The sequence below is a fragment of the Corvus moneduloides genome, chromosome 6, assembly GCF_009650955.1.
Source record: "Corvus moneduloides isolate bCorMon1 chromosome 6, bCorMon1.pri, whole genome shotgun sequence".
NCBI lineage: Eukaryota > Metazoa > Chordata > Aves > Passeriformes > Corvidae > Corvus > Corvus moneduloides.
The window spans coordinates 17,680,545-17,702,234 of record NC_045481.1 but is presented as its reverse complement, the minus strand read 5'-3'; the positions used below and the strand labels follow the sequence as shown (position 1 = coordinate 17,702,234).

The window sequence follows — 21,690 nt, the reverse complement described above, 5'->3', positions numbered from 1 at the left end:
ACACACCAGTCCTGTCCCAATATAAAAATTACTTACTGAGAATCAATACAGCTTAAGCAAAACTCATTTTAGTATTCATTATGTCAAATGTGGATTTCCTCTTACCAGGGAAAGCAATTCCACAAAGTACTTTCTCAAGAAAGTACTTTAAAAATAGAATACAACATAGGATAAAGTCTGTGTTACCTTTGGATCCGGGAGCCAGAGCAGCCCTTTTGATGGCATAGGTTTTGAGACAACGTTCAAAGGTATCGTCCCAGAGAGCTACTACCCCATCCTTTCCTCCAGTGACAAATCCCTGGGGGAAAAGAAATAGAAATCACTAGATATAATTGATTATTACCTTTCCTTAATTTTTCAGTGATTTCTGCCAATACTGAAAATGGACTATATACAACACTGTAATGCACAGAGCTACAGATGTTAGAGATGAAAAGAACAGGAGCAACAAAATGAGTGATTTCTCCTCCTGATGAAGGCAGCACAGTTCTGAACAGTGCATGTACACAGGCTAGATTTAGAAGTTCTAACCTGTATGCTTCTACTATTCTAGAAAAATAAGATAACCAACATACTATATTGTTTTTCTTGCTATTTAGCCTCCACATCTCTTTGGCATTTCACCTCATTACTCGAAACCAAATTTAGTACCACTCACAAAAATTTTATCAGTTCTCATATTTTTCAAATATATGCACATTTTTGCCATTCTGTCTTTAAAATTATATACAGGTATTTAATGAAGCAACACATATGGTTAGCACTGAAATCATTAGTACTTTTCTTCAGAGCACTCAGTTCTTGCAGTACGAATAACACATGTATTGTCCAACGCTACTATTCTGAAATGCAATTATTGGGAGGTGGAGTGACTTGGTCTAACTTAGCAAAACACCAACATATACATTAACTTTAAACAAATAAATAGTCTAACTGGAACACTCATTCACATTTAGGCACATGCTTAAAGGCTTTCTTCGGCTAAAAAGAAGCTGAGAATCTGGAGAAAGTACTTAGTGATCTACAGATTGAATTCTTCTATGAGTACACAGTAATTAAAACACAAAATAGTACAAGTACGGTCTTCTTCCTGTCTCACAAGCTCACATACTCCACTGAACTTACTGATGCTTAAGTCAGTTACTGTTATTTCTTTAGTAAGAGGTTATGAAAATTACTGAATAAGATGTCACTGACCACAAGGGTTTGAGAAACAGCATGGTACATAACAAGAATAAGAGACATGCACAAAACACGATTTTGAATCTGGACCACACAAGGCCTTTCAGTAATGAAAATAAGGACATGGATTCCTGAGTCTGGGAAAGGTTTAGCTTTATCATAGACTTTTTTGTCCAGACATAAAAAAAACAATCAGCAGTTTATTTACTTTTTCCAATGCGTGCATGCTGAACACAGGACCATCATGTGCTTTGACAGTTTTTATGAGAAACACATCTCTCCAAATACACACATCCCCCGTGGAGGTTCCAGAGAACGCCATCTCTTCCGTCCAGCCATACACTGCACACATCATTGTGTCGGTTCTTCCCAGCGCACCTATGCAGCCCTTTCTCCCAATTAGTCCTCCTCCTGGTTCAGACCAAGAACAAGTCATTAGACATCTGCTTAGAACTATTTTCCAAGAACTATATAACCTCACCCAGAGCAACAAGTTCTTTTCTTTTAGTCCACCCATGCTCCCCAAAAAATTGAGTCTGAGAAGAGATCTCACAAAATAAAATTTCTTATTATTCGTCAACTTTCACTACAACAAAAACCAAAACCAACCAACCAACCAAAAAATAAACCAAAACCAACCAACCAAAAAACTAAAACCCAAAAGACCCAACCTTACTTTTAACTTACTACTTGAATCTGGATTTGAATACGTACATATACCCACATGGACATATATAGAAAAAATGCATTTGTAAACTTGCATCTAAACAAAAAAATATCTACCACACACAGTTCATAGAAATTACTAATGAATAGTCTTGAAAGAAAAAAAAAATTTAGATCTTCACATCCCACTTTTCGTGATGTGTTTAGTGAGAGGATTTCTAATTTTATTTTAGAGGTTTACTTATATTAGCCTATGGATAATAGAAATATTCTATATTTCTAGGTATATAAATTTTATGATTCTTTTATATCTAAAATCATTTGGCAGCTATAGCACATAGTAACTTCTGGCTAGAAAGACAGATTTATATCATCACAGTGATATTAAACAAAACAGGGAAACTTCATGTGGTATAACATGGAAGTCCCTCAGGATCTGACACTTCATATTGTTCTTGTACTGAGAGGTCAGGTCTTGGAACCCCTCTGCCTCACTAGGCAGTGATGACAATATAGTCCAGAGCATGTACTTCATGTCACTTCTCAATCAAGTGCACCTGCTCTACTGCAGATTTCAGAAAGCTGCCATTTGTTAAGGTGCACTGACACTCTACTCCTCACTCTAACTTTGCTGAGTGTGTTTCCTGGGGGGTGACTGCCTTGCCAGTGAGCCACTGAAGTTTCATACAGATGGGCTGCAGCATCAGAGAAATCTGATTCCTCTGACTGAGCAGTGCCAGAGAGAAAAGCAGCATTTTAAACCATTTCCTTTCTTTCTTCAAAATCACCATCTCCAGGCTTTTATCATAGTTAAGATTTCTTTCTAAAGAATTTATAGTAGCTCTTTTAGTAAATATTCTGAGACACTTTGTTCTTTCTATAGATAGCAAGCTCAATTGTGAAATTAATAATTTATTCAGACGTCAACAGCTTGCTTTCAGGCAATCTTGATTAATTTCTGTTGGAGAAAAACTGTAATCTTTTTCATCACAGAGTTTTCTCTACACAGTTAATCTTTATCAGGACTCATGTGAGTTGATGTACATAAATTCTGCATGAATAATTAGAACATTCTTAGCAGATAAGCTAGTCTTCTGTAGCACATATGTCTTTATGTATGATTTCAAGTGTGAAACAACGACGTTCACACAAGTATCAGGGAATGAGTTTTTCACTACTCAAAATTTCTCAAGCACAAATAACCTTGGTTTTTAATTGTCAAGATCAATGGAGGTGTCCAGACAAAGAGCTCTCAACTGGCAGATGTGTCTTCTTCAAGTACTTTGTCTGAATTTTGTATGTGAATTTTTTATAACCTTAGTATTATTTACACTTGTGCCTTTTTACAGCATATGTGTTGTAAAGGTCCTTCTTCCAAAAACCGTTCTATGATTTTAGAGCAGCACTGTAAAATTTTCAGATACGCTATATTATTACTAGATATAAAAGCAGACAGTAGAAAAGGCAGGGTCTTTTCTACTTACGTAGCTCTAGCTCCAAGGCAAATTGATCTTAAAAAGAATTTCCACTACTGCCATAATGTTAATTAACATTATTACTGCTAGGGCAATGCTAACTAAGAGATATACAGAGAAAACATTTGCTTTTCATGCAAGAAACATACAGTAAGAGATGTAAAGTTATACTTTCAGTAACAGAAAATGCTCTAATTCTGAAAAGTGTCCTTACCTGCTCTCCGCCAGAACTTCATGTGTTTAATTCCAACTGTAATCAATTTATCAGGCATGTAAGGATTAATCTTAACAACGAAGATCTTATCTTTGCTTCCCCTAAAAAGCAAGGCAAAATAATTTTTTTAAAAGTATAACTCTTAATATCTTTAAATAGGTTTGGGTGGGGTTTTGGGGATTTTTTTTTTTATGTATACCTGCTCTTACACTGAACTGTGCCATAAATCAAATCCTTCCTGATGGGAGAGAATTTTCTATAAGTCCTTGCAAGGAGTTTCAAAGATAAACCAAGACTTTTCCTGGAGTTTCAATGGTGCCGGATAGTTTGTTTATCGTTTATTAAGTCTTATCAAAGGAACAGAGCCACTAGTGTTACCCAGGCATAACATAGAGCACAGAAAGCAGGAGAGAAGTCTAATTATCAAGATTTACACAGCCTTTTAAAGATAATTTAACCAATAGTTTAACCAATAGAATATTATTTTCACTTTCCTACCAATTATTCAGTAACACGGGCAGGAACTGCGGAGTTCTCTATCCAATCATTCCAAACTACTTTTAGTGCAGAACATGGAGTAGTAGAGGAAGGAGAAGAAGGTTTAGAGAACAACAATCCTCCATTTTGGTATTTTTTACTCTTATCTATTTACTACAAAGAGAAGCCCAAAACCTCAAATTTTTCACCCTGTGACAATCTTACATAGTAGTCTATCACCTAATTCACACCACTTCTAGTTCTTGTCTGATCATTGGTAATTTTTTCCAAGGTTGGAGGTTAAAACAGTGTTGTTCAGGGGGGTAAGAACCCTTAAAAACAGGCAGAGAAATATCCTCGGCACTCTGGCTTCCTACACTGCTCTATCTTGCTAACATTTACTTTCAAATCATTACTAATAGTTCATAATGAGGAAGCAGAAAGCCAAAGAAGTGACATACTGAGTCCTGTTCTACTTTCATTACCCTTCAGTTTCCAAGGCAGGTGACTTATGTTACTTCAAAGATGCACCAGGAGGCATTTTCTTTGCATTTGCATTAAGTTTAGGTGTATGGTGTTTAGATCTTTGACAGCTCATAATGACATTTAAAGGAGTAAAGTCATAAATCTTATTTCAATTCGCTCATTTTGAAAATGGGTGCAAAAGCACCTGTGCTGAGATAGGCAGATGCTGAAGCAGCTGTAATTTAATGAGAAGTTTGAACAGGGAGAGATGGAAGCAATGAGGACTTTTGCTCCAAATGGGAAAGGAGAAAACCTCAGTTCCTAGAGATGCTCCCAGAGGTAGTCCTAGAGATGAAGATGAGGAAGACCCTTTGCTCCCAGGGAAGGAGAAGGGCCTCTGTTCTTAGAGATGAAATGCTCCCAGAGATGGGCGAAGAGAACTTTTGTTTCTGAACGGCTCAACCTTAAAGTTGTAACCCAAAAACTTCAAGAGTGGACCCTCGAAATCAGTTGTGGGAAAAGCTGCAAGTCAGGGAAAAGACTCACATGCCAGCAGAGAACCAACCCGGGCGGCTGTCTCGTTGTGATAATGTTTTCATAGCATGGGCAAGAGAGACTCCTCTCCCTAAATGGACTGAACAAGGTTATTATGGAAGTGGTAATGTAAGAGACGGTCTGAAAATCCCTCATCTGCCTCACGATCATCACCGAAGACAGAGACTGAACACAGCAGTCCTGGCCTGGCTGAGGTGGGATGTCTGCCAAGTGTTGCCTGCGGGTGTGCCCACTGGGAACTGGTACGCATTCCTGAGGAAAATTAGTGCAGGTCACAGTGAACTGTGCCATTCTTGCTGCCCAGGCGGGAAGGACTGCGCTGAAGCGGAAAGGAACGACCTGTCCTATACACCTCTCTGGTAGACCTGTCTTGTACGTCTGTCCTGTACCTGTTTCCCAAAGCAATGGACCCCATAACAATGGCTGTAGATTTCCCAACCTCTTGGCCAGTTGCCCCTCGCTTCTGAAAAGGACTATAAAGGGACCTTCTGAAATAACTGAGATCCGAGATCTCCCCACGGAAGGAAGACGAATCTATTGGCGGAAGACCACGAGGACTTCGTCTCATCTGTTGGTAGCTATTGCCCCTCTTTTTTCCCCCTCTCTACTTTGTTTCTCTCTCTCTCTCTCTCTCTCCCTTACTCTCTTCTATTGCATTACTGTGTTGTGGGCACTTAATAAAGGTGCACTGTTTTGATTAAAACTGAAATCTCCTTGTGTCCTTTACACTCTGAGATCGATAAACGAACCATCACGACCCCCGCTTGCATTAGCGGATCGTGACAGGTAAACAGACTGAACATCTCAAGGGTTGTCTTTTTACATTGTCACTGGGAGAAGGGAGGAAGGTGGGGGGAGGAGAAGTGTACTGAAGGTATGGTATAATTTTTTTCTTCTTTTAGGTCTGTTAATAAACTTCTTTATATTCTTTCAAGTTTGGTGCCTGCTTTGCATTTCTCCTAATTCTTATCTCACAGAAGGTAAACAGTAATGAGGATTTTGGACCAAACCACTACAGCCCCCAATCCCTAATTTTTGCTCCTTGTTCAAAAGTGGCAAAAATCTTTTATTTTCTGTCCTTTCAGATCACTAGATGAACTAGTGGGTGAAAGTATGAAGCAGTTTCTTTCTAAACTCAGTCATCTTCAAAGTACAGAAGCTGCTCTCAAAAATTCCAATCAATTCCTTTGTGTGGGTAGGAGAAATGAAAAAAAAAATTTAAAAATCAGGTGAAATGCAGACAAATGTCTTCGGACAAGCCAAGCTAACTGGGCTTTTGACAAGCAACTGGGAAGGAAGTACTCTTTATCTACATCATCTAGTCAGAATAGTCATTCTTCAGTGAAGAAATTCAACATGTGTTTAAAAATAAAATGAGAGTAAATGAAATTAAGTAGCAATAATGAACTTAATGGATAAAAGGAAGCCGACACTTTTTTCATTGTACTGCAGAGAGTAATAAATCTCTTAAATCTACCTCGAACAATGTTTATGAGTCTAAGCACTGAATCCAGACAGCATGGGGCAAAAACCACTCATACTACTGCTCTATTTAAAGCAATAAATCCTTAGGAAAAGAAAAAAGTCAAAGGTTTCAATAACATTACTCAAAATTAGAAATGGGATTCTATCTTGTGTATTAAACTCATTTAATAAGCATATATTAAATAATCTGTGCAGACACAAAGAAACTTCCGAAATATTTAACCTTTGAAAGTTACTTAGTCGAACTTCCTGTTCAAAGCAGAGTCGACTTAAAAGTTAGATCAGGTTTGTCAGGACTCAGAAAGGAAAAGGAAAGAACCCTGAAGAAAAAAGAACTCTTCAAACAACTGCAAACGACTATCCCAAGAAAGGTGTGACCTCTGATGAAAAAGACCTGAACAGACCATGTACCACCATCCTTAAGAGGGCAAACAGAACTGCATAGAGTTTTAAAGAAATTATTTCAGAACACAGCAATGTCTTCTATGCCTTCTTCCTTCACCAGTTGAGCCATCACTGTAATAGCCCTTGTTGACTACCAGAGCTTCATTTACTTCTTCCACAGAAACTTTTAAGGTTGTGATAAATGTTATTGCCTGTATCACTTAAGCAATAGAAACTGCTATTTTATTAAGAGAACTCTTGTTCTTTAATTAATATATTTTTCTTACTGTCACTAAATCTAGGTACAAACTTTAAAACATAGTTAAATTCCTACCTTACTGCTGAAAGCTTTTCTCCTTTCTTCCAATCCCAGAGTACAATAGTGTGATTGTCATCTATTCCAACAGAAGCCAATCGTTTCCCATCCGCTAGAATAATAAATTTATTATTAAGAGAGTAGATAGATAACTATGTTGCAATAATAAGAAATCATATTAAAAATACTGTAACTCCACAAATATTATAAGAAGAAAGTACAAACAGGTAAATAAGCGTATGATGTATTTAGAGGCATGCCTTCTCATCCATTTGCTTTTAAACTTGGATGAAGTGTAGGACTTGGAATTATCCTGTCTAAAATTTGCACTTAGATGCTCTCCGTTTGTATTAAATCCCTTGTTCAGTTAGCTGCTGACACAGTTGCACAAAAACATTCACCATAGGTTGTTCTTGTGAAAAATTTATGTTCACTCTGAAAATTTCTGTTCATTTTTGAACAGGAAAGGACTGAAACAATACAATGAAATTTGTGAAATGCCCTTAAACTTAGTAGTACTGTGAAGTTTTGGAAAAGTTTTGACACAAATTCCACATTAACCTTCAATAAACAAGCTATCTGTGCTCACTCAAGATCACTGATTTTCTGACATGTATCCATCTTTGAAATTGCTATATACCCATGCCAGAATTTGAGAAATGAGATTCATATATTGAAAAAGAAGAAACAAAAGTAAGAATCATCAAAGACCACAAACCATTCATCTTTGTGATCACACATCTTTGCTGTGAGTTTAGAGATCTTATCCAGTAAATCCAAACAATTAAAGAATTAATAGAAGCTAGTGGAGCAGAGGAAATTTAATATTGGTACAGGAATTCAATGTATGGAGTGTAAAAATCTCAAGGGATTTAACTGATAGTCTCTGATGTTAGTATAAGGTGGAGAGGGAGCCTGTGTTTCTGACCAGAACAACTCTGTGACTGGACTTTCTGAATGTATCGGTGTGCTACTCAAATGGCTTTCAGGATTTCATTTAAAAAAGAAAAAATTGCACACCTGACCAATTGGCTCAAAAATCTTCTTACACAGTTGCAAGGCAAGCACAACACTCCAGATCCATGCACCTGCCTCATACAACCAAAAGAAATTCTGAAGTGCTCAGCTCAGCTGTAAAACAGCACAGAACCTGTTCTTGCATTTCCTACGTACAAGACTGCAAAGGTCTTTCTAATGAACGTTCATTTTAAGACAGCCTCTCCCATTTGACACTGAACACTGGCGAATATTTGTAACACAAAATTTTTTGGTGTAAAGGAACCCCCAATCTCTCAGTAGAACTGATTAGCTTGTATTTTCACACAGAAAAGGAAAAGTGTAAATAAATAAATAAATACTTATTACCTGAAAAATCAACAGCACAAACACCATACTGGTGATAGCCCTTTAATACTGAGAGTGGCTTTATTGTTTCTGTATCCCAAATGTGTATTGAGGAATCCCGACCGACCTGAAAGTATACATATTCATATTCATTTTTTTTCCATTTCTCAGTTATTTTACACAGTTGTTTAAAAAGTATCAAAAATAGTTCAAAAAATATTTGAAAAAAACTACAGTGATAGAATTTTTCTAGTATTACTGCTGTCTGGCTAGCTGTACATTATTCCTTTTGCTACTTCCCAAATACCACTTCCCAGCTGACTTAGGCACATTAATCACAATTAACTGAAGTCCTCCGGGGGGGGGGGGGGGGGCGGGAAGAAAAAGCCCTTCATTGATTGCACTGTAGCATATTTATTCCATCAATTTTTCATCAATCATTCCCTGTCTAAAAATAAAAGGTTATTTTTATTGCTAGTATGTCAGCTTCTCTACGTTGGAGAAATCAAGGTGACTTCTGTTGCTTTCTGGTGTCATTACAAGGCAGATTCTAATACACTGATACCTGTGGAGCAATTTCCACTAGAATTCACTAATGTAGGTAACAAACTTGGTTTATATCTTATTCTTTTCAACTATGTACAAAAGCGGTATTAGTCAGTACTTAAAAGATTATTTGCTATTCCAAGGGGTTTGCACCTCAGCGCACAAATAACAAGATTGCAAAACCAGAAGAAAACTCTCCTGTATCTAAGGCTCGGAAAAACTAGGATCTATTTCTGGTTTTGTCACAAACTCAACATGAGATATTTGCAAAGCTTTTCAGAACATCCACTATCAGGAAAATCTGAACCAGTGTGGCATGAGGAATTTGATTACTGCACTACCTAGTTTCTTCATGTAACATAGTATACAACAGCACGTAATGTGTACACGTAAAATAGTACATAATGGAGTGTATCTTTCTGCTGATAGCATAAGTTAATGTGAATTCAGGGACATTTTATTTATAGCCTTTACTACCCCAAAACTAAATCAACTCAATTCTTTCATTTAGGGCTAATTTCTTAACTGACCTACAGAGTTATGTTAATCTCAACATTTTTATAGAAATCAAGGGCATTATAAGCAAAGGTTTATTTCTATTAAAAAATTCAATTCACATGTTTTCCAATTTATTATATAAAAACAACAGCAACAATGATAAAAATGATAAGCATAAATAAAAAAACCTGAAATATCAGATCAAACCTTCAAGTCCCAGTGTATAAATACTTACCGGAAGACTTGTTTGAAAACGTGAGTGAAAATAATTTACCTAAAATAACTCTCTGGCAAAAGACAAAATTAACTAGTAGTAGTAGTATTATAAAATGAGCTCTAGCAACATACATCCCTTTGTTGTATGCAAAAACAGTACATAGTTTGTGTATAAGTGATAATGAAAAATATAATACATTAAAATGGAATGCCAGACTGTAATAACAACTGCTAACTTCATACTATGGAATAGTAAATGAACGCAATACTAATATAGCTAACTTCACAAACAAGATATTAAAAAAATATATTTTATCTGCACACTTCCTCCACCAGTTATCAAGAAGCAGCAACATAATGCTGAATAAAAAATATTAATCTATTCTTAATTTTAAAAGAGGTTCAGATAAACTATGAACTATAGACTCTTACCATAATATAAAGAACTGTAAAAAACACTTCTGTGTCAGTTTTTTACCATGATTCCATCTGCAACAGAAATGCAGTCCTTCACCTGAATAAATGTAGACTGGATGTTCCTCCCCCAAGACCTCCAAGGCCTTTCTTAATTCAGTAGTAACAACTTCAGATTGTTATTGCAGATAAACATGAATCCTACCTGGCCTGTTGCCACATAGTCCTTTAAGGGATGAATAGCAAGGCAAAGAATGTCATCATCATGACCTAGATAAAAGCGCTGTGTGTTCTGCTGCCGGTTGTACACCACTCCCACCGCTGCCACATGGTATACAATTTCACCCGTCTGAGTGTAGAAGAGATTGCTTCGACAGTCGTAACCTCTGTAACTAATTAAAGAAAAAGGGTTTCTTCACCAAAGTCATAAACATATATACTGAAACTGAGACAAAATTATGCTGGATGAATTTTGCACACGTAAACCTCACATTACTTACCAATTACTGTTTCGGTGTTTTAAAATTATGAATATACTTCCCCAAAGGAACACCAATTTACCAATCTAATTTACTATTCAGACATCAGTACTACAAGCACTAGTTTAAAAGTGGCACTTAATTGTTACTGTCCACAGCTAGTTTAGAAGAGAAAGTAATAGCTAGTAATTTTTTCAGACCACATGGAGAAGTTTGGCATGCAACATGTAGTTAAGTGAAATAGAAAATGTCTAAAGTATTAGTTTTGGCTCTCTCCTACTGCTCAAAAATCAGGCAGCAAAACATGATCGTTTCTGGAAAATTGATAACAGAAACAAATGCATAAATTTTTTCTAGAACAGTTTCTTTTTTTGAAGGAACACCTGTCTGCTTTCTGCACTGATACAGGAACTGGCATGAGTAGGCCAACTCCCAACTGAGGTCTGTATGCACTGTCTCAGTATACTCATTTCTTCCAAGGTGTGACTAAGATCATGAACTTATATACGTCTTTCCTTATGTACACAGTGCAACCATATGCACTGGGGAAGTAATGAATCTGCGAGGCAGCTGACCAACTTTAGTTTAATGAACATTCCAAAAACCATGGATCCATGTTCATAAACACTAGATCTATCCATTACTGGAAAACAACAGAGCACATACTTGGAGCAGATTTGAACACAATGTATTTCTTTTGGCTCACCTACATTACACACAATGGTACCTATGTCACTGTATGTGATTAGAGAAAAATTACTAAAATCACTACACAAAGTTTTTAAACACACCAGTAGATAATTCAGGTCCGTTGCTCTCCAGAAGAAGAATGTTGCTTTTCAGGAACTTGCATCTCAAACTTTTGGAAGCTTATGAAACTCCTCCCTCCCCAGTTCTCTAACCTGTCCAGGTCCCTCCAGCTGGCAGCACAGCCATTGAGTCTGCCAGCCTCTCCTCCCAGCTTTGTATTGTCTGCCATACTGGAAGTCCAAAGCTGGGTCTCATTAGATCACAAACAAGAAAAGTAAACTTCTTAAACCAGCAAAAATTGTGATAGCACAGAAATAAAAGCTTTTAAATAAGGTTCCCTTCAACTCACTGTTTAGATTGGTATTCACAGGCAGGTTATTAACTTCAGCAATTTTTTTAATCCAGCAATTTTTCAGTTTCTCCTGCGTTATTGTCCCTTCAAGGTCTCTAGCAGAATCTCTCTTTACATTTGATCTGAGGCTCAGCTATACGTCTGCTCCCTACTCTTCTCAAAGTGACCAGCAATTTAGATTCACAATACAAGTGCAGACTCTTCAGTCCTGCTTTGCTCTCCCTCCACCCACATCCTTCACTAACAACCTTCCCCTGCAGCAGCATGTGCAGATGTTTTGAAGCTGATTTCTGCCTAACCCAAAATGCTATCTGCCTGCCTCAATGTACAGCCACTAGGTTTTTAAGGAACAGAATATACAATGACCTGCAGTCACTATGAAGAAAGAAAACAAAAATAACCTATCACAGTATATAACATCACCATTTTAAGTACATGACAACACTCCATGAGGGGCAGGGATTATAAAGGCAGACACAGTGCCAGAGAAGATACCTGAACCTACTGCTGTTCAGACATCATTTTCCAGTGCCTCACTCTGCACTGTGCTTTGCTAAACATACTGGATTTCCTTTGCAAACACAGAGTAATTTTTTTTTAAAAAAAAGGCCAAAAATGCACCCTACCCTACAGCTATGAAAATATGTATGCTGAAAGAAATACTGGACATTGAGCAATTTCTTGCAAACTTAGCAGTCACCTATAAAAGTAAAATGCATGAAGACAGCAAAAGGGTTTCAGGTCCTCCTACATGCAACCCAGAAATCCAGAATTTTCCCAGCTCATCATAACAATTGCCTATATACCCTAAATTAAACCAAGCGAAACTGAGTACATCACTGTTACGTATCACAGGACTGCTCAAAATATCCAAAATGTATCTAGGATGCAGGAAAATAGTTCTTATTAATTATATCTATAACTTCTTGTGACAGAAGTTAATTTTAGTTAATTTCCTCTATTTATTACAAAAATTAGTACAATCAGTTGTTTATAATTAAAATACAACATATTTTGCCAAAATATCAAGCAGTGCCAACAGACTCTTTGTAACCAAATTAAAGACATTTGGTCTTTCCCATGTGCCAGTTTATTAACTCCTTGACTATACAGCTCCTTTTCACCAGAGGGAAAGTGATGGGCCTAGGTTAAACAGCAATGAAAAGAAGGATATTTCAATGTAGATCATTCCCTAAGAATATTCTACGCAGTTCCAAAATACTTACATCTCCATATTATTTAACCAATTTAGAACTGAGATTACTAGCTAATGTCAGAAAAAGCATTAAGAGAAATAATTTATTCACATGCAGAAAACAAACCAAAGAAATTTACAAGGCATCTTGATTAGCAACTATAAATTAAATAATAATGAAAGCAAGTTATGTATTGTAGTTACTGGATAATACATAAGAAGGCACAATAGATATAAGACTGCATTCTGCCATAGTTAATGATCCAGGATTGATTCAAGTTAATATGACAGTAACTATCAGAAGAAGATGCAGCTTCCTCAGTGCTGCATAGGAAAAAAAATTACCATTACCAAAGTCATGAATAGCAGGGGCTGCATTCAATTTGAGATTAAAGCATAGGTGTTCACATGTTCGTTAGACACATTAACTCCTACATTTTAATCAACAGTGTTGTAGTCAATACAGTCAGTTGAACCTGCAGGGCTGCTCAGCTGGCCAACCATCAGCATTTCATTTTACCTGAGCCAAATCACTTCTTATGCTCCACTGACTACTGACTAGATCTCCATTGACTGTGATGGAAGTTTAGATATACACATAAAACCATCTCCTGTTGAGCCCGTAACTGTGAATTCTGTAACATGAAGCCAAATCCTACCCACATTTGCAAGTTACACATCTATATCCAACTAACAGGCAACTTCACAAGTAGTGTCCTCTCTGGGAAAAGAGTCGATGTCCATAGCTTGTCTAATGCTCTAAGAGTTTCAAAATTTGCATGTTACTCTTCAAAGTGTATGTGGGAAGTTTCCAGATGTAGTCCAACCCTCCCCCAAAAATCTCTAGAAGAACCAAATATCAAAACTAACATGATTGAGAACAGAGTCTTTAGTACAAAGGTGGAGACTTTTATTTTTTTAAAAACTATTCTGCATAGCAGTAGTGTTTTCTCAAGAGGAGACACTCATAGGCTATTCCCTTCAGATACTATTTGTAGGTACTTGTAGGAATCCATGCAAGGTGTTATAAGGCTCTCATTAAAGAGCACTCCCATGTCATCTTGAAACTGTTACCAAATTTCATCTTACAGTAAGGTTAGTTCAATGAATATCCTGAAACTCAAACTAGATTGTGCTTAAATCCTTTGAATATTGAAAAATCATTCTATGATTCTATGAATATTCAAAAATATAAAAAATCATTCTTGTGAAATCAACAGCATAGCTTTGAGAGAATATGGGGCTTGAGTATTACATGTGCATCCTTATTTCTTGCCAGCAGAAAGAAAGCATAATAAGCATTGAGTCCAAGAAAAAGGTTCTTCTGAATAGTTCATGTTTCTGAACCACCATCCTGCCAAAGACATGGCAGAATTAAAACACAGGAATAGTCAAAAAGAGGTCAAATTTGTACACCAATTTAATAACATGTTTCTGATCATGACTGCACCAGATCTCTTAGAGAAAGACACACTTAAAGATGAACCTCTTAACAGAAGTTCTTTCCTCATCCATGTTAGTCAGAAGCTGGCTCACACACTCCAAATTTTATCCTCTTCTGAAACAGGAAGTAACCAGAGGTTTAAAAGATTTCTTACAGGATATCAAGAGATTTTTAAAAGTTCATCTTTCAAGGCAGTTGACAAATTCAAAACACAAGACCAACAAGCTCAAAAACAAAGAAAAGAAAAAGAGCTTCTAATTCCCCTAATTAAAAAAAGTACCACTTCTTAGATTTTCAAGGAACATCCAAGACATTTCCATTGCAGCTAAAGAAAGATGAAGCAAATCAGATCTCCTGAATCAGAGAATATGCCTATTACTCACTTGCATGTGGGTCACTTTAAAGTTAACAGCCTGGATATTGAGAAAAATCTGTTGTTCAGCATGGATTCTTCATTAGTTTTCTTGATGCCCATTGGGTAATCAGACAGAACTCAACAGGACATTCTACTTCTGGTCATTCCTGGATATTCTGGTCAAGCTTCACTTCTGTTGTGAAGGAAATAACAATAATACCAAAGATCCAGGGACCTTGCTTGTGCTACATCTTCTTCAGGATCATTTGGTTTTATTTTTAGACCAAATTTTAAAGACTACATATAGCAGCTACCCACCTTAATGCATTTTCTATACAGATATAAAAATCTTCACCTGAGAATTCTGGAGCACCAAAAAGAAATTAAAAAACCCAACCCTGTACCAAGCTTCCCAGTTGTCATTATTTCCAATGCTATTACTCAGACTACATGTCTTCTACAGACAAAACTGCTGAGTTGAATATTAACTCTTCTTAGCCAATTAATTTATTAAGCATTCCATGTGGAGTCCTACTAAAATTGTTTAAGTGCCATTATAAAGACAGACAGTATCAGTAACTTCTCAGTGTATTTAGTTATGTCTGAAAAGAAGCTGTATTCCTGCAGAAAGATATCTTTTGAAAGGAACACTTGATATGCAATGTCTTAATTAAATAAAGGCTTTGGTTTTGCTTTGTATCAAGAGAATTTACATTTCTGATCATTATTCTAATGCAGTAACATCTAGTACCAGTTTGTTTTAAAACACCACATCTTTGTTCTGACAAAAATTCTTCACTTATGAAGAGTTATGGGAGACTAATAATCCTAAAGATGAAATTGTAAGATTTCAAGGATGCATCTGAAAGTCATTCTGCTACTCAAATTAGCACCAAAAAGAGAATAAATTCATTTTTAACGAACTTAAAAGACCTATTAAGAATTACATTTAATTCCTAAGCTAACAGAGGAACATGTGAGTTGTTTCAGACTAGGTACAAACAGTTTATACTTTCATTTTTAATAAATCACAGCTAGAAACACCAGTCTATACAGAACCCATTCATCTTCAACTACACAAAGTTTCTGTTCCAGCTATCAAAATAAAACACGAAAGAGAACTATTGCCTTCCAGATACTGAAAAGTATGGGTGAGACTACTGAATACTTCATTTAGTCACCTGTATTCAAGCAATAAGTACCAGGTAAAGTTTCAGTGCAAATTCATTTCAGAATTCATGTGTAGAATTAGTATGTTGGCATCAAAGCTTTCTATTCATTTACTGTAAATTTATTTCTACAGATATAAATAAAATTAGTAAATCATAAAGCAACAGAAAGTCAAAAGTCTTCAATCAGATTATTGAATTACAAATACCAGTCTACAAAATCAAACAGTCTGCTTGTATATTTTAAAGAATCCTAGTTTGCATACCCATGAACAAAATGTAGTCTTATACTGTTCCCTGGAGCTCGCTCACGTCTCTTAGAAGCTGCACTTTTTCTTTTTTCTTTGCATTGCTCTTTAAGTTGAGGTAGATCTTCTTTGTAAACCTGTAAGAAAAAGCATACTTAAAAATTAAAAGACTCATCAGAAAAACGTTTCTGAGAATTCAGCCACAGTTATCACTCAAGAAAATGTTATTCTGACGTAATTGAAAGAAACCTTCCAATATCTGTAGCCAGTGATTGTATACCGCAGCTTGGTTTTAAATTGCATTCTAGGAATACATGTAATAATTTTTCTCCCTGTTAATATTAATATTAAATAATATTTTACTTGTAATTATTAATTAATCATTGTATTTTTAATAACTTTGATCTTTTGAACGCATCAGGTAAACAAAAATTCTAAAGGTTTTGGTCAGCTCCCATGCAGTGTCTCCAGTTTTGAGATTTCAACAGTCTTCATAAACAAGCAACTTAAATCCTGGGAAGCTTCCAACTGCCATTAAAACGAAAACCTTTACCTGTCGACGATAGGTGATCTGCGTCTCTTGTTCAACTTCAGAGTCCAGCTCTGGAACATCAGACTGATCTGAATCTGATTCATCACTATTAGAATCAACCAGACTCTCTGTCACCAAGAAAACAGAAATAAAAACTTAATCAACCCAAATTACAAGCCAGAAAGTGTTTAAAGTAACTGGTTAAAGTTTCTGACTTGATAATCAGTGCTTATATTAACCACAACATAAACTGCTAATAATAGACAGGAACAATTCTGCTGCTACATAAGAAATAAGCCATAAATATGATAATTCTGGGTGTTGAAGTGAGTTAGTTTTCATTAACTAAAATTGTTTCATCAACTTTAATGTTAGGAGGAAAGGAAAAAATAAGAGAATGAAATAATGAGTATAGAGCAGAAGCTAAGACTTGCACAACCTTAACAAAGGGTCCAAAGAGAAACTTATGCTAAACTCAGCCACTGATGAGAGTAAAAATTCTTCAGGTAGGTTAGGGAGGAGGGAAAAAATTACAGATGGGAAGAAAGGGGCAAAATTTTTTGTGACTGCAGAGAAAAAGGGTAGTCATGTATAGTTTGACATGTAGGAAGAGCCTAACATTATTTCCTTGTGCATTTGTCACTGACAAGTTCAGCACTGCATCTGTACTCACTTACCTGTTTGCTGGATCCACACTGATACATATTCATCTGATCTGAGCAATTAAATGGTGAAACAGCCTATTTTATTGTAACTCTATATGCTTATTTCCCCAAAGGATTCTCTAAATTCCTTTAGGAATTTCCAAGGGAAGCACTCATTTAACTGTTTTGATTTTAGGAAACTCATGACAATAATTGCTGTATTAGTCACTAGTGGAAACATGATCTTCATTTTTTCCCAAACATTAAACATCTACATTCTCCTTTAAAAAAAAAATTAAATAATCAGTTACAATACTTAAATTATCACCTAAGTACTTCAAAATTTTAATCAAGTTAGTATAAAAATCTATTTTTCCAGTGACACCTAAGCATCCAGTTGTTGTCAATTTAGTAAAGGATGATATATACAGAATTCAGAAATCCGTATCTGTGATCTGAACTTTTAAAATTTTCCTTTGCAAAGGAAACACAGCAGTGAAGGTTTTTTCATGCTCTTGCTAGCCTGAACACACAGGGTACTGGCAAGTATTAGACAACTCTACCAGGTGCTTCAGACACCTGCAAAGTTTAAAGAACAACAACGGTTGTAATTGTGCAGACTGACAATTTTGAACATTTATTTCAATTCCTGCACCTAAGAATTTTACTTCTCTTTTAGCCTCCCCAACTTCCACCCTTTTGCTGGTGTTCTTTTTAGTTAGTTACTTACCTTGGGGTGCTATATGAAGAGTGTCCTTCAACTTGCGGTCGGGGACAAACTTCCACTGAAAGACAGAATGATCAGCTCCCCCAATGGAAACAACCCATTGGTGATCATGCGACCATCTGACGTTTGTCACATGAGCAGAATGACCAAGATATTTTTTAAACTTTGCTCCTAGAACAAAAATAAAAATCTCTCTCAATGTTTGTGAAACAAATGTTTCAGAAGCACCTCAGAAAATCATATTAAAGAACCCATAGAAAAAGTAGTGTTTAATAAAGATATTTAAATTACTACTGGTATTTTAATCAACAGCAACAACTTTTTGCAGTTTTCACAAATTTTAATCTGTGTATAAGATACATTTTTAAGTTTAAGTTCCAAAATATAATAACTTCATCAAGTTAAAAACAGGAACAGAAGACACATGATAACGCTGTATTGAGGTGTACTAGAAATCTTTTAAATTTCACTGTATTAATTTTATTTTACTTTTTACAAACCAAGATTTTTACAATTATTACTTCTACTTTGAAAAAATATAGTTATTTAAATCATGTATATTTAGGTCTGTGAAAACACCCCCACAGACATGCTTGTAGCACGGGTTCCCACTGTACAATCTGAGTGCTAAGCGCTTCTGGCAATTCATCTCCTCCCACGTTTAGCAGTAGAACGGGTAGTAGTAGTACAGCTACATCAAGTTAAGGTTTTCACTGCTACATAATTACAACACAGTCATTGGATAAGTTACTGAAGTTCCTAACGGCACTCCATTATAAAGATATCTTTTTAGACCAGAAAGGCTTCATTGTTTCAGAGCCGTTTGAAGAACTTCATTCTGGCCACCATTCCCCTTTAATGCTGGCTACAACTGCATGGATGAGTCTTAGGATATGTCTTCAAGCTTTATGTACTTAAAGAAATGTTCTTGGTGTTCTGTTTTTAAAGACTGATATTGCCCCATTTTTTAACACTCTTTTTGCAAAAAGTGATATTAAAAACCTTTTCAATACATTTTCCTTGAATAGCCACAATTAAAAAATACAAGTATAATTGAATTTTAAAGGCAAAAATTTTACCTTTTCTTAGACATGGGTACCGAAAGAGCTTTACTATTCCATAATCATCAGCTGTAACCATAACTTGCCCAATAAAATTCGCATCCACAGAATTTATATCATTTATATCTGAATATTTGGGCCAGATTCCATTAACTTCAACACCAGAAACACAGGTCCATGATGCCCACTGAATGCCCTTCAATTCCTCCTTGTTTGTCACTTCTTTTCCACCTAAGCAAAAAATAAAGAGCCATTTTCAAATATTCACTTACGCAATTCTAAAAAATCTAATATTCAAAAAAAATTATCTAAAAATTGATCCAAGTGCAACAGAATTAAAAACTGACTTCTGAAACTGTCCTGATCTAGTATTCCCTAATATGACCAACAGTGTTAGTAATAAGGCTTCTAAAGACTATTTAACAGAAGATCATAGGTTTGGTACTTTATAGTTTTTATTACTTCTTGGTATCTGCTTGAGGCTGTGTTATTTTTTAAAATGTTTAACAAAAACAGATATAATCATTCTAAGCTGAAGTTCATAAAAAAATTCTGTTGCTGAATGATTCTAGAAACTTGGATTTAGATTCTTAGAGCAAGAACTGAAGAACTCATATCTGGCTACCGTAAATTACTAAAAATGCCAAATTTGTGCTTAGATCCTTGTTACATTATTTCACACCAGCTCTATCTGTAATGAGATTGATCCAACCCCACAAAGTAAGAGCTGAGGAGCTGAGTCAGACCAAAGGCCCATTTAATAAATACTTGTCTTCTGGAAAGGCCAGAAGCCAAGGGCTGGAGCAATGCAAGAATGGTGCAAGCAAATGTAAAAGCTGTGAATCAGACTGCATACACACCTGCAGAAGGTGAGCAGGACAGCAATTCACTTCTCAGCCTTCCAATCACTAAATCCATGTAAACAATGATTACCAATACTGGTTCTATCTATAACTAAGTCCTGAAGATCTTGTACCAGACAACTCTAAGTTCCTTATCTCATAGTGGAATTTCAGTTGTTACACAATTTGTTAATTATTTTGAAATATTTAGGAGATTCCTCTAACTCCACTGACTTTGCTAAACTTTTTTCATAAGCAAGGTTTCACAATCTCACATTCTAACATACAAAGAAACTCCAGGTTGAAAGCTGTCTCTCTAACTTCGAATCACTCCTCCTGTGTGTATTTGTTACTGTCTAATTAAATTCTCACTATATTTTCTTACACATCTTCTGTCGCATTCAGTGCACAGAAACAAACTTGTGCATAGAATGAACTAGATGCTTCAGCAGAGAGGCATAAAAAGCTCCAAGGATCTCTGAATAATGTACAGTGCAAAGCATAAATCTTGTATAGCAATGAAAGGACAATATAAAAAGTGGTGATAATACACCATTACTACAAATACAAATACCACTAAGATGACTGGGAAGAATACAGAATGGTATTATGTAAAGAGTGTGTGCAACAAATAGAAGTCAAGCCTTGTGATAAATACTGCCACTGGCATATTCTAATAAGGACTACTTAAATTTCAAGCTTTAAGATCATAATATCTGCATAGGTACCCTACAGAGGGAACTACTTTGACAGAAATTATTTCAAGAGTATGGGACAGCTCAGTTAAGTTTTCAAAATAATTGTCTTGAAAACACTTGCAATAAGAGGTTGTCACGAAGTTCCTCACTGTAAAAGCTCTTTTAAGATGAATTCCTCAGTCTGCCACAAAAACTGTTCTAGAAAACCAAATGCCTCTTCTGAGCTGCAATGTACAGATTTTTCCACATATTTAAAAAACCATGCAGTGCAATCAAATGATAATTCATTTAATATTCAAGCTCCAGAAGTACAAAGCTATTAAGCTATTGCAAAATTTAATTTAAATGCTTAATTTTAATTATTTTTTAAAAAGTTGGAGCAAAAATTTATTTCTGAGAAATAAAACAAATAATAAGTCAGCATCCCTAGTATGAAAAGATGCATTGGAAAGAAGAGTCAACACAGAAGGATAAAAATATTTCAGTAACTTTGCCAGAAAAACGCTGTACTTACTAAAATGTGGCAAATACTTTTATGAATTTACAAAAAACTTTCTCTATACCCCCATGCTTTGAACCAGGATTTACATTTGACTTTTTTTACAGAACCACTGTATGTTATTTCTGTGATAAGTAACAAATATCATTAAGGCAACTCAGAATCTTACTTGGCATTCTGTAAAAAAGTCTCTTTCCATTGCCATCATTGGTCTGTAAGTATTTACTGTCTGAAGACCAATCCATATGCGTGATGAAGCTTAAGGATCCAACACATTCCCCAACTTTCTTGTATCGCTGAACAACACCATATACATCCACAGAGCTGTCATTGGAACCAACAGCTAGGAAATTCCCATCTGGAGAATATTTGAGTTCATGAATAGCTTCTTTCCTGTCTTTGATATGAACAACCTCAGTCATATCTCTGTAGTATGAAAGAAAGCATGTCATAAGTAG

General features: G+C 35.8%; 1 protein-coding gene across 7 annotated transcripts in view; it reads right to left on the bottom strand.

The window, feature by feature from the left end:
• The window catches only part of EML5 (EMAP like 5), a 111,303-nt gene that overhangs the window by 49,849 nt on the left and 39,764 nt on the right, over window positions 1-21,690 (bottom strand). For 6 of the 7 annotated variants that reach the window (XM_032110858.1, XM_032110859.1, XM_032110861.1 and 3 more), the window contains exons 9-19: window positions 21,402-21,658; window positions 19,212-19,424; window positions 18,136-18,303; window positions 16,783-16,889; window positions 16,248-16,366; window positions 10,443-10,629; window positions 8,585-8,690; window positions 7,238-7,331; window positions 3,538-3,638; window positions 1,391-1,593; window positions 187-298 (exon numbers count right to left, since the gene is read on the bottom strand). In XM_032110858.1, coding sequence (XP_031966749.1) covers window positions 187-298; window positions 1,391-1,593; window positions 3,538-3,638; window positions 7,238-7,331; window positions 8,585-8,690; window positions 10,443-10,629; window positions 16,248-16,366; window positions 16,783-16,889; window positions 18,136-18,303; window positions 19,212-19,424; window positions 21,402-21,658 — 1,667 coding nt within the window. The remainder of the gene's footprint in view (window positions 1-186; window positions 299-1,390; window positions 1,594-3,537; window positions 3,639-7,237; window positions 7,332-8,584; window positions 8,691-10,442; window positions 10,630-16,247; window positions 16,367-16,782; window positions 16,890-18,135; window positions 18,304-19,211; window positions 19,425-21,401; window positions 21,659-21,690) is intronic. The other variant, XM_032110864.1, reaches the window with a different exon arrangement.